The 14,166-nt window shown below is 39.6% G+C and overlaps 1 protein-coding gene across 3 annotated transcripts in view; it reads right to left on the bottom strand.

The window, feature by feature from the left end:
- The window catches only part of LOC117525539 (protein kinase C beta type), a 77,907-nt gene that overhangs the window by 7,237 nt on the left and 56,504 nt on the right, over positions 1-14,166 (bottom strand). For all 3 annotated transcript variants that reach the window (XR_004565085.1, XM_034187407.1, XM_034187406.1), the window contains exons 5-16: positions 6,270-6,398; positions 5,735-5,891; positions 5,122-5,256; positions 4,869-4,965; positions 4,639-4,791; positions 4,383-4,556; positions 4,176-4,267; positions 3,246-3,308; positions 3,027-3,165; positions 2,858-2,938; positions 2,664-2,771; positions 353-493 (exon numbers count right to left, since the gene is read on the bottom strand). Coding sequence is in view for 2 of the 3 variants with exons in the window: in XM_034187407.1 (XP_034043298.1) it covers positions 353-493; positions 2,664-2,771; positions 2,858-2,938; positions 3,027-3,165; positions 3,246-3,308; positions 4,176-4,267; positions 4,383-4,556; positions 4,639-4,791; positions 4,869-4,965; positions 5,122-5,256; positions 5,735-5,891; positions 6,270-6,398 (1,469 nt within the window). In the remaining variant the exon portion in view is untranslated. The remainder of the gene's footprint in view (positions 1-352; positions 494-2,663; positions 2,772-2,857; positions 2,939-3,026; positions 3,166-3,245; positions 3,309-4,175; positions 4,268-4,382; positions 4,557-4,638; positions 4,792-4,868; positions 4,966-5,121; positions 5,257-5,734; positions 5,892-6,269; positions 6,399-14,166) is intronic.

Genomic DNA, 14,166 nt, shown 5'->3' with positions numbered 1-14,166 from the left:
CCACACAAAACATGAAATATCTTTGGTTCATACTGTCTGCAATGAAACAAATTAAATGTAAGAATCACTGCAGGGATTTTTTAAATTTTTTTATTTGCATTTTCAACACCGTCCCATCTGTGTCTGATTTGGGGTTATAGTTTCCTCAAAGGAGACAACACTCACAAACTACTGTTTGTGAAGAGTGTTGACCAATGGCAGGTGATGGTTGGGTTTGGGGGATGAGTGGTTCAATCCTTTCTCACACTTACCTTTGAGTACCCAGAATTCACAGTGTGTGGGTTTGACAGAGTCTGTATCTCTGTGATGAGCAGCTCATAGACGTGTGTGGGCTTGTGTTCGTTATACTCACAGCTTTAGGTTTGAAGGGCGGCTGGACCTCTTTATTCTCCAGTTTTTCCCAGTCGATGTAGCGGAAGAAGGCGTGTTCTTTGATGTCTCTTTCCCCCTCTGGACCGCATCCCAGTCGCTTTCCTGGATGTTTGGTCATCAGCTGGATAAGACACAGAGACGCATTGTGAAACTTGTTCATGTTTGTAAAAAAATAACCAAGTCAAGAGGAATTATAAGCAAAATAAGATATTTAGTATATCACAAATGTCTTTTAACATTATATTATAGTTTAGTTTATCCATATTTAAGTTATTGTAATATTGTATCTGGAAGTATCTTTGCAACTTATATAAACAAAATATTTCTTCTACAGAAAAAATTTGTTTGAATAGCTACTCATTCGAAACCTTGTGCTCCAAGTGCACCTGTTTATTTTAAAATGCAGCTCTTAAATATCTTCCATATAAATATCTTCTTGACCTGTACGTTTGTTTTCAGAGCTCTCTATGATATGAAGTGGCTTTCCTTCATTAAATATTATTTTGTGCTTAACCATCAAATTCATAATTATCCGACCAGGCAGCCTGCACATTTGCATTTACCTTTGCATAGTGGATTCGTTATCAGCGTCACATCAGATATCATGGCGTTAAATCTTGGAATGATATCGTACAGCTTGTAAATCCATCTATCACCTTATATACATATAAAAGTGGACTAAAAGCAAAGATCCTGCAGGAGTATTTACAATGACTTGTTATTATCTGGATAAAATGGTGTATTCTGTGCTTTGTTTGCTTTGTTTGGGAGTGGATTCTTGATAAGCCTTTGTGGCTTCCACCACTCCCTTGCACATTACTTATATTGTATTTTCTTTTTTTCTCTCTCTCTTTTATTATTATTTTGTATGAGTTTTATTTTGTGCTAAATAAACAAATAAAAAAAAAAAAAATCAAATCAAATTAAACTGTCCCACAGTCACAGTGCTCAAAGTATAGCCATGTGCAAATGTTTTAGGTATCAATAAAATGATGCTTAGGGATTTATAGTTAAGTGCACTTTTTTGGGGTGGGGGGGGGGGGGGGGGTCATCCCACTTGTGAATTTTAATATAACTAACAGCTGAAGTAAATGTTTCCAATTTAATTCTGCACTTTTATTATGGGCGGACACATTTACTCTTACACACTGCACAGTTTTGGAGAGTGGATGTGCCATTAATTTGAGAGATGCTGTTTTCTGCACTTCACACAACACTCACAAAATACAAGGTAATTTCTCTCTTTATTTTCCCCAAAACACAGTGCTCAATGAATGCAGGAATATTAAGCTTTGTACTGTACATAAACAAAAACGTGACGGCAGACACTGGAGCCTGCACCAAGCATTTCATAGCAGGTTTGTTCATATTCATTGACTTTTATGTGCTGCTTTTATTTTTAATCAGTCACATAAAAAAAACAAAACAAAAAAAAAACAACAAAAAAAACGTGGTCTCATTTCAGGTTAGTATTGGCTACGTTTTATTAGAACCACGGACAAACTGACTTTTTGAGGCTTGACGTATTAATACACCACTGACACAGCAACAAAGATCTATTAACACTGACCTCCAGTGGCCACTGACAACATGTGATTAGCAACAAGGCTTCACAAACAATTTGATAGGCTTGTTCATTATATGCATGTTAAAAGATACGAAGTTGGACCAAAATAGGAGCCTCACTGGGACTCACCTCTGTCCACCAGAACCTCAATATTTCAGATCTGAATATGCAGTAGTTTTTATAGAATAACTGATGGAAATTTTGCGGGCCTGTTCTCTTACTGACTCACTTATCAATCTTACGCCTGACCTACTAATCACAAGGTGAATCTCAGTAAGTGAGCAGCATCATATTTCAACATATTTCAATTTTGCCCATGTTTTGTGCTCACTCTTCCAATCTGGAAGACGACTACTTGTACAGTGAGGACCCCCAGTGGACTGAGCCCCCCAATTTTCTATTAAACTACATGACTGTTTATACCTTGTAGAAGAAATTATGTAAGTTTTAAAGGTATGGACTGGACATTTCTATTGCACTCTCATCTGATACAAAGCTCTCAAAGCACTTCAGCCTCACACACACACATCAATGTCTGAACTCTCAACTGCACACGGAGAGTAACTCGGTGACTAAGGTGATTTTCTTGTCTGGCAAAGAATCAAACCAAGGATCCTTCTGTCACAAACCCACTGCATAAACCTCTGCAGCAATTTTAGGCACATTAAATATATGCAAGACCTTCCACAGTATCGTATGTACATGCATTTCAGTGCGCACTCACCCCCTTGCAAATAGCAACAGCTTCTTTAGACATGGATTTAGGGTAAGAGACGTGATGCTCCATGATCGACTGGAACAGCTCATCTTCATCGTCTCCATCAAACGGTGGCTGGATGATCAGATTGACAGTTTATCAGGTGCAGTTCCTGGTGCAAACTGTATATTCATAATGATGAGTATCGACTGCATACAAACCTGTCCAGCAAGCATTTCATAAAGTAGCACTCCAAAGGCCCACCAGTCCACAGATTTACCGTAAGGCTGATAGGCTATAATCTACAAAACACACAAAGGCAACGAGGTCTCACGAAGAAGTGGAAACATCATAAATTCCAACACAATACTCCCCAACATGCAAACACACCTCCGGAGCAATGTAGTCCGGCGTTCCACAAAAAGTCTTTGTAGTGACTCCGTCAAACATGTTCTCTTTGCACATGCCAAAGTCAGCTATCTTTATATGGCCTTCGGAGTCTAGCATCACATTGTCCAACTTCAGATCCCTGAGTACAGACACGTGCATTGAACACACTTGTGCTTTGAAGTGTTTGGCAAGCTCGAGCAGCTTTTCCGGATGGCTCACCTGTACACAATGCCTTTGGAATGAAGGAAGAAGAGTCCAACAGCAATTTCCGCAGCGTAGAAGCTTAAACACAGAGAAGGATGGAGTTTTAACCACACAGCATAAAGTGTGTTAATACAGTAGGGTACAGTAGCACAATTCATTGAGCTCTAAATGCTACTGTGCATGCACAAGATATAATTTACGTATTTGCATGATTTGATTAGTTAGTTCCCATACTTGAATATTTTGTGTACTGCGCAGAGTTAAGCGGCATGAATTAATGAAACCAAATTAAACTGTGGGAATGGATAATATTGCTCTGCTGGGGTGAACCTGCACAACCTCGGGGTAGCTCAAAGATAAACAACAACATTCCCCATCCTGACATCCAAATTCACCACTTTTCATTATGGACAATGTGTTAGTTTTTAATAAAATGTCAGGTAATGTAAACTATCAAGACTGAAATGCATATAAAGCTAACTGAAAAGCTAACTCAACTAAACAGAAAACTAGCTGCATAGGAGTTTTCTTTTGGCTACTCCCATTTGTGGTCTAGGTTGCCACTACTGAGCCTGTATGGATTCACATATTTTTTGGCACATGTTTTACACTGGATGCTGTAAACAATACCAGCTCTTGATGTACATGAAGAATGGGGAATGGGTGGCTTTGAACTGGAGACCTTCTTGTTCTGAGTCAAGAGTACTACAGCTGAGCAAGCAACGAAATAAAAAGCTGACTGAACCTAAAGCTAACTAAACGTAAAACTGAATACAAGCTAACATAAGTTTTAATGTAGTGACAGATGCACAGGTTGACACAAAAGGTTGTAATCTTCTGCTTCCAGAAAGGGGTGACAAAAAGAAGCACAAGAAACTGAGTGGCAGCCGGTAATAGAAACCGACTTGCAGGAATGATAATACTGATACTATCTCATGTACTCACACAGCATGAGGCTCTTTAAACTTGCCAACCTGTTGTATCTGGTACATAAGATCTCCACCATTTATATATTCCATTACAAAATACAATCGGTCCTACAAAATAGTGAGATAAGGAGGAAGGATGAACAGTTATTGGACAGGTGACAATAGGAATGTTGCCATCTTTTGACGGTGCACATCTACATATACATAAGAGGTCATGACCTACCATTGTCTGAAAACAGGAGTGCAGCTGAGTGAGGAAAGGTGGCTTTCCAGACAGTGCAAGAACTCTCTTCTCCACCATAGTGCACTCCACATCATCATCTTGGATCACCACGTCCTTCTTCAAGATTTTGATAGCGTACAACTCATCAGTGCCCTTGCGCTCAGCCAGCATCACCTACAGGAAGCCCATAGAATGAAGTGATATTTTGTGCGCCTCTGTTTAAGAATGAAGAAGGATATCGGTGACTGTGCAGCACCTTGCCAAAGCTGCCTTTCCCCAGAACCATAACAAAGTTGAAGTCACAGAGCTTGACGCGGTCCTGGTTGCCATTGCTGTCGTACTTGCACACTGATGAAGACGACGAAGAAGAAGAAGGGTCTGAGGGCTTCCCTGGTCCTATCTTTGCTCTCTGAAGAGAATAATAGGAAAATAGATGAGATTTAAAAAGTAAAAAACACTGCAATTCTATGTCTCTGTGTGCTTCACCTCAAATTTCTGTCGAAGCTCCTCGTTGCCATTCTCTCCATCTGGTTGGACGGGGACATTAAAGTATTCTCCTTCCTCCTGAGACAGCAGCTTATACCTAAACCCCAGAACATAAACAGAATGTCAGATACATCAGGATTTCCAGGTGACTAAGGTAGTTAACCCCTCTATATTCACGCCCTCATTTCACTTTCAGTTTATGAAAATGTCTAAATGTGTCATTCTAATTACTCTGTTGTTCCCAACTCCTTACCATCCATCAATTCCTTGTTTCTGCAGCTCTGAGATCCCAAATGACAGGGATCCCATGAAGTCATTCCTGCTGGTCAAATCCCAGTCCCAGATCTCTAACGACAGACGGCGGTCTTTGTCACTTTCTTTTAAGTGGCTGAGATTTGAAGGAATAAGGGGGCAACAGACATGGAAGGAAGAGCGAGAAAGACGGGAATCTGAGGGATTAAAGTTAGGGATTTCTACATATGGAAAGAACAATTTATGTCAGACATTGTTACGTCGACAAAGGTTTGAATAACGATGGGCCGTCTTAAGTCAAATTTGTTGTCACACTAACCGCAGACGATGCTGTTAGCAGAAACCAGCATTAGCATGGCCACATATGCCAACAGCTGCTAGCGTTTTCTTCTATACGGCCCGCCAACCGTCAAACACGTCGTGCTGACGTAACAATGCCCTTGTAAACAGCTGCACTCGCCAAATCCCAAATTCCAAAAACTTATAGAAAACTTTCATCACTGGGTTCTTAAATATTGGACAATAACACACACACTTTTTTTTTTTGGATAGAGTTCATGAGTTCTAAGATTTGCTAATGAACACACATTTTTCCAAAATAATAAAAGTCTTACAAAGTGAAGGTCTCGTTCCAGGTGGGATTGAGGCAACATTTGATGGTCTTGGTCTTCTGCTTGCTCTCACTTTTGGGATCTGGGATCAGTTTGAGCTTGACATAGGGGTCCGACAAGCCATTTGGGTCCATGGGTACCAGATTCTTGGCCTCTTTGACTGGGTCCGACACAAATACAAACAAAACAAGAGGTATGAGCACACACAGTCTGGAATTTGTTCTACCCAGATGACAGAATAGTGTTAAAATTCAAGTGTCCAGTAACAAAAAAAAAAAAGAAGCACAAGTCCTGTTATGACCTGCCCTAAATAACTTTGGCTATATTTGACAACATTTAGCAGCAGTTAAGTTTCTGCGGCAAAATCAATGTGGAGCTGAGAGAGAGAGCAGGCACATGGACGGGTGTCAACGTGACGATTCAGGTCAATCGTTGGTTCATTGATCAGCTAATGGACTTTCCAGTTTTAGTCTCAGGCTGCTGTAGAGCTTTGAGAGGTGCTATAAAGATAAAACTGAACGAGAATGAGCGGACTCACTGGTGACTCTGAGTGTGTCCTCTGTGATCTGAGCAGAGATGTGGATACGTCCTCTCCTCTCGGTGTGATCCGTCCCACACAGGCTCGGCACGTTGGCCACACAGCGCTTATGGATGTTCATCATACAGTCTGATTACAGACACGGAGAACACACAACACAAAAGCATCAGCCTGGCAGCAGCTAACAATCGGCAACAATTTTTTTTTAAATTAACCAAATAACTACAAAGCCTTTATGACATCATAAAACATCCAAATGTCCTCAAATTATTTATTTTGCGCATCCAACAGTCAAAAATATTTAAAATTTACAATGAAAGAAATTAAATACTGACATTTAAAAAACTGAAACAAGTGAAAATTTGGCATTTTTCTCCCCCAGATAAAATCACTACAGTAATTCATCGCTTATCAAAGTAGTTTTTGATCAACTTAGGAGCCACACTAATCATTACAGCAGCAATGATGTGCTGTGTGTTTTGTCCTCAACAAAGAAAGTTTTTTTATACATTTCTCACTTATTGTTTTAATATGGTGGTAAAACACCCCCCCCCCCCCCAAAAAAAAAGAAACAATTTGCTGATAGTAACATAATTTAAGAATAATATAAGTTGTGTACTTGAGATGATTTGTTAGCAATTAGAAAATTGGAAAATTTTAATATGGCAAGAGCAAATTGTCATCATAAAAATGTTACTTAACAATTGTCATGATTACTGTTTAACTTTTTTTTTTTTTTTTGCATACAAGACGTAATTACTCCCTCTGCCCAGTAGATGTCGAAATGATCTGATGACATTTTCATTCATTCATGATGCCAATTGGTTCAGCACTTCTTCAGGAGTGGATCATTTAAAAACAAATTTATTTATATAGCACTTTTAGTAGAAAAAAAAAAATTTACAAAGTTCTCAACACAGCAATAAAACAATATACACATCTATAAGAAAAGTTAAATGTTAATTAAAATAATCACAAAACATCCTCCTACTGTGTGCTCGTACTACAATGAAGTAAGATAATTCAAAATCTTTTTTCAAAAAAAATAAATAAATAAAAAATACAGTCTGCTGCATTTATATCTGAGTCATCAGGGATTTAACAAGGTGACCGGGCAACCAGAATGCTGAGCTGAGATATGAGAAATTTGACATTTTACAGTTTCTACAAGTGCAGATAGAAATAAAAAATTCAGGCAGCATTAGTTTTGTTGCCTTATGGGCAGAGTTTGCTTGGTATTGGGCAGGTGGGGGTGGGGGGTTTAGAACACATCAATAAGAACACGACAAGGACAAACAGTTCGAAGTAAATGTTGACTGATGAAGCACGATGGAGAAACATTCATACCAAAACCTCTGCTGATGACCTTTGATCAGTGGAGCTAAAAACAGATATTAACACACTGAGGTAATGCAGCCTACAAAAAAACAAAACAAAAAAAAATGCAGTGCTGTTGTTTTGAAAGTGAAGGAGCTTGCATTACAACCCCAATTCCAATGAAGTTGGGACATTGTGTAAAATGTAAATAAATTTTTTTCATGCAGTTGTTCACAAAGTGGTGATCCTCATCCCATCTTTGCTTGTGAACCGCTGAGCCTTTTGGGGATGCTTTTTTTATACCCAGTTATGACACTCCAATTAGATGTTCTTTGAGCATTCGTCAACTTTCCCAGTCTTTTGTTGCCCCGTCCCACTTTTTTGAAACATGTCGCAGGTATCCATTTCAAAATGAGCAAATATTTGCAGAAAAACAATAAAGTTTATCAGTTTGAACATTAAATATCTTGTCTTTGTGGTGTATTCAATTGAATATAGATTGAAGAGGATTTGCAAATCACTGTATTCTGTTTTTATTTACATTTTACACAATGTCCCAACTTCATTGGAATTGGGGTTGTAGATGTAGATGCACACAGAGTAGAATTATGGTAATTTGAGGATGTTTAACATCAGAGCTTTACCATATTTAAAGCTGCATTAAATGGCACTTCAAACATGAAAGGAGCAGCCAACACCTTTTCTATTAATGTAAAACGTAGTGGCATAACGGCACTGCCTGTGCATGTGTGATTATGTGTGTGTGTGTTGTAATCAGACCTTCTGTTCCTCCTTTTCATGCCACGGTGGCAGCGTGTGCACATTTAGTGCATGTGAGGCCCATGTGCAGCACAATTAGTGCATGTGAATCTTGCTCTGTAAAACCCTTGCCCCTCGCTACATTTATAAAAAGATAATCATGACCAAGATTAGGATTATCATTTGCAATGTGAGAGAATCTCAGCTATGACATTTTTGGACGTGACTTATTATTAAATAGGTCACAAGGATCATGAAGGTCAGAGAGCACTCAAAAGGCAACTCATTCAAGATTTTGGTGCAGACATCACATGTATGTAATATGAACATGATACCTGGACGCACAGATGAGTTATGACCGCAACAAGGCTTTGGCTCCAACATGGTTTTAGTTAGGTCACCACCAGTGTCCCATAATTCACAAGAGTCACAGAGTGCGTATGTACAACCTTGTATAAGATTTTGGTCTAGAGAGCATGTGTACCAGATATGGAAGCAATACCTAGAACCACTGATGAGTTACTGCAGTGAAAAGGTTTTGATTGAGTCAAAGGTCAGAAGAGTCAGAGAGTACTCATATATGACCTTAATTTCAATTTATATAAACAGTACCAAATCACAATGTAAGCTGGAGAATTTGGTCCAGAGAGCACGCGTATCAGATATGAAAGTGATGCCTGGAAGCGGTGACAAGGGGTGTGATAGACGCATACAGGGACAAAACTCATTTTAATGCCCCCTCCCCCCCCCCCGAAGGAGGGGGACCAAAAAAAACAAAACAAAACTATATGACCCCTTTTCAGACTTTTTGCAATTTTGAAATTAGCGTAGTTCAAAAAACAAGAAAAGAAGAAATAAAGACAATAAGATAAATTTACACAAAACAGATACAAGTTCCACATTATTTGGTTACATAAACTCAAACCACATAAAATAACATCCCCTTCATACGTGTTAAATCAGCTTTCAAAACCACAGGATTTTCACAGAGGAAACCCACAAGTACCAGTTTTGCTTTATTCTTCTCATGTACCTGCTGGCTAAATATATTAGAATAAAATATGAAATCGCAAACGTGGCTGCAAGCAGAAATATAAGGTGCAAACTAAAGTGCATCACAGGAGGCAGACAGGTACAATGAGGAAGTGTTGAGTGAGACAGAGCGCTTCGCAGAGTATTAATAACACATTTCCCGTTCGTGTGTTTGACGTCAATGTTGTCACAGACAAATGGTAGCAATAAATGTGACAGGCCAGCAGGAATTTCATTATCATTACGAGAAGCAGACAAAATAAAGACGGATAAAGATGGCTGATATATGTAATTTTATAGCTGCGTTATTTTACGATTTTCAGTCATCATGATTTGAACAACAGAGCAGCATTGAGGTGAACATTTATTCAATGGATTACTGGCAGAGAGTATGAAAGCTCTCTTAATAAAAAAAGTAATTCACATACCACAAAAACAGAAGATGGTTGATGGCATGCCAATGGAATCAAAGCTGACTGGGGAGGAGGGCAGGTTGAGGAGGAGCGGCCAAGGAGAGAAGCTTTGCTTACGTCCTTAAGTCTGACATGTAGTGGTAGAGAAATCATTCATGGAATATTTAAATGATCAAATACCAAACACTCTCAAATGCCCCAACAGATCAAAGATTTAATGTGACTTTAGCTTATGCACACAAAGCTTCTCTTCTCTGCCACTCCTCCTCAACCCTCCTCTGCACTGAGCAGAAGGATTGGCAGCTGGAGCCTTTTCACAAGTCTGATGGTTGAGGATATTTTTGGCACGCCAATCACTGCTGTCTGCCATCTTGGAAAAAGTTCAACATCTATGTGATGAGTAGAGTGCTGCTGTCTCTTGAGTGCTGCGGCCCAGTGGCTTAGTGGTTAGCACTGGTGCCTCACAGCAAGAAGGTTATATTTTTATATATAGCCGTTAAAATTTTCACTGAAAACCAGCTTAATTTTTCGAACCGTGTCCACTTCGATGTGTCTCACAGGTTTAGAAAAAATTTTGATCAAACAAAGCGCCAGTCTCAGCAACTTCTCAGACAAAGGAATTCCGACGAGGGGCTGGACGACTCCTCCCACAAGGAGTGCTCACAGGCGAATGACGTCACTGACAGGCGTGGAAAAGCTCACGCATGCGCACGAGGGTTCAAGCATGTCTGACGTAAAAACATATGAATGAAATCCATATAATTTTTGAAAAAAATAAAAAGGACCGTTACTTTATTGACAGCCCACGTATATATATATATATATTTATATATATATATATATATATATATATATATATATATATAGGAATACCTTAGTACACACTAGTCGAGCTCCACCTTAGATTTGGAATGTATAATAGGAGATATACCTTACTGAATTTTTATGTGCAGACAGTATTAATGATTTTTTAAAAGCCATTTGTGACGCCTTTAAACTGAAGACTTCTTATTTATTGGGCAAATCTCATGAGTTTTAATGAAGATGTCCCCAAGATGCCCCCCCACAAAAAATAAAAATAAAAACATGGTTTACAGTTTAAAAGAAAAACAATTTAGCAACTAATCACGTGTGCTTATGTTGACAGAAAGTTCAAAGTATTTACCATCAGTAAATACCGAAAAAAAATGGCAAAAAAAAGAGTCACTGACTCTGTATGAGATTTGCTTTCTGATGACTCAAATTTAACATAGAAAATCATTTTAAATTAAATATGTTACAGTCAAATGACTAAGATCATCTTCATCGCTGAATTGATTTGCTTGTCACTGATGTCATGGCCAAATCTTTTTAAAGTTATTATTAAGCTTGATAAGCGACTGCAGAGACAGCCAGAATTTTTCTGAACTTGTTTTGATGGCATGTTTGGACATATAAAAACTCCCATTATTAGGAAGGGGGAAAAAAACAACCAGCAAGACTAATGAATCTTTAGCTACAGCACTACAGATGTTCAAACACTACTGCAATAATTACTTCATATAATGTGAATATGCAACAGCATTAAAGAAGAAAATCACCATCTGTTCATTGCTGCCTCTTATTTCATCAACACCACAGGACAGATTAAGCTGGAAACTGTAAAACCTACTGAACCATGTGTGTAATTTTGATGTGTAACCATATAATACCCAAGTATGAAATATGTAATATTACTAGCATCCTTTACACCGCTTTAGGATCATTAAAAAAATAACAATTCTTCTCCTTTCTAGAAGAATAGTTTATGAACTAGAAGCACTCAGAGTGCAAACCTCCGCCAAGGCCATGGGGTCACTGACGCCATAACATCTACACGCCGTGGAATCATTGAACCTAAAAAAGTCTAACAATGATGTTTGCTCAGTAGCAAAAAGTTTCATCTGCTGTGACTGGATAGCATGTATCCTTAGCGCTTCGCATCACAGTTTATTGCAACTTGCACCTTTCCCAGAAGCTACTGTCATCTGAGCACTGATATTGATATTGCATGTGCTTATAGACAAAAACAAATAAGAGACAAAATTCAATTCATTATTCAACTAAACTGCAAATATATGAATTTTTTAACATTTATGAAACACTTCTCTAAACAAGGCCATACGGTCACTGACCCTAAAGAGATTCCCTCTTTGGCACAGTGATTTATTTCTTTTTGTCTCTTTCTCTAAAATTGTATATAATAATCATTAGATTATTAATATATAAACAAAAATAAATTTAAGAAATATTACAATTTGATGACAGCTGAAACTGCTTAATGCTAACTTAACATTGAAAATGCCATAGACATGCTAACGCGTTAGCATCGGGATCCAACCACTCCACAAAATTTCATCAAAATCCGTTCAAAACTTTTTGAGTTATCCTGCTGACAAACAGACAGACAAACAAACAAACGCGACCGAAAACATAACCTCCTTGGCGGAGGTAATTAGCAAACATTAGTATTCAGGGTTGCTCAGTTCCAGATTTTTAAAAATCAACATTTATGTCACGAAGGTCAAGGTCAACTATCCTCTCATGACATGATCAATAATTAATTGATTAATAAAACCACATGAGGACTCAATGCTTTACAATGTGTGTTCACAAAACTTTAATGAATATCTATGATAGAAGCCATTTGAAAGAACAACAATAGGCCACCACAAGACCTGTAAGTACAAGTTCGACTGGATGTGAAAGACGGCGAAAGACTGAAATGTCAACAAAAGCAAAAATCAAACTCATGCAAAACTCAGCCTGTCACGTGCAAAATTAACTCCCCACCCTCACTACCAGAAACACAACACGCCTGGGCCCATTTGATGACGTCTGTAGCTTGAATATCATCCTTTCCCATCAGCACTTCATCGTGCTCGTGGTAAAGTCGTCTGGAGATCCGTGCTGCAGCCAGCACCTTTGTTGTTCTTGCAAAGTAATCAGACAGTAAATGCTATCAATATCGTCTCCAGTTTTCCACTCTCAAAAAGTCAAAAGTTGGAGCATGCGCTGAAAGCCCACAATACATGAACACAGGCACATACTGCTCATAGCAACGTCTCCTGTTCTGCCAGCAATCCCATTTGCAGCCACTTTAATGTATTCATCACTGTTACAGCTCATGTTAACCACTAAGTGTTAGTACAACCTGGTACAATTAATACTTCGCAGCACCACTGTGCGCATGTGTGAAGTAACAGGAAATGGCAGGTGCCAATGTGAGGCAATCTTAAGGTACCTTGATACTTGCATGAATTTGATCCCCGCAGTAGCACAAAATCTGGGGTGCCAGAGAGTAAACTAGTAAACTGTGTGTGAGCTTTGTGCAAGTGTGCAAAGAAAATTCTGAAATGTTCAAACTCTCTGGCACGCATTCATTTTGTGAAGTAGAGGTGAACCTTGCACACAATCAATTTGAAAACACTGTATGTCACTGCAAGTCAATGCCTGTGATTGCCGCAGCACAGCTGAACGAGATGTTACATGTATAATAAACATAATTTAACAGATACATTATCAAACTCATAAGAAGGAATGACAATGCACCTGTTTTACCAAGCCATTATAATATAGATGTTACAAATAATTACCTTTGAGATGATTCTAAACGCGTTCTCATCAGAGAAATCCATCCATCCATCCATTTTCTTCCACTTTATCCGGAGTCGAGTCGCGGGGGCAGCAGCTCAAGCAAAGTCGCCCAGACCACCCGATCCACACACACCTCCCCCAGCTCCTCCGGGGGAACCCCAAGGTGTTCCCAAGCCAGCCGAGAGATGTAATCCTTCCAGCGTGTCCTGGGTCTTCCCCGGGGCCTCCTCCCAATGGGACGTGCCCGGAACACCTCTCCAGCGAGGCGTCCAGGAGGCATCCGGAAAAGATGCCCGAGCCACCTCAACTGACTCCTTTCAACGTGGAGGAGCAGCGGCTCGACTCCGAGCTCCTCCCGAGTGACCGAGCTGCTCACCCTATCTCTAAGGGAGCGCCCAGCCATCCCGCGGAGGAAATTCATCTCGGCCATTTGTACCCGCGATCTCGTTCTTTCAGTCATGAGCCAAATCTCATGACCATAGGTGAGGATCGGAACGTAGATCGATCAGTAAATCGAGAGCTTTGCCCCCTACTCAGCTCTCTCTTCACCACGATGGTCCGATACAGCGACTGCATCACTGCAGACGCTGCACCAATGTCCTTGCCTCAATCCGTCCGTGAGGGACGGATTGAGGCAAGGACACTCCACCGACCTGAAGAGGGCAAAGCACCTTTTTCCGGTCGAGAACCATGGCCTCGGATTTGGAGGTGCTGATTTTCATCCCGGACGCCTCACACTCGGCTGCAAACCGCCCCAGTGC

Source organism: Thalassophryne amazonica, chromosome 15, assembly GCF_902500255.1.
Source record: "Thalassophryne amazonica chromosome 15, fThaAma1.1, whole genome shotgun sequence".
Classification (NCBI taxonomy): Eukaryota; Metazoa; Chordata; class Actinopteri; order Batrachoidiformes; family Batrachoididae; genus Thalassophryne; species Thalassophryne amazonica.
This window is presented reverse-complemented; position numbering and strand designations above follow the sequence as displayed.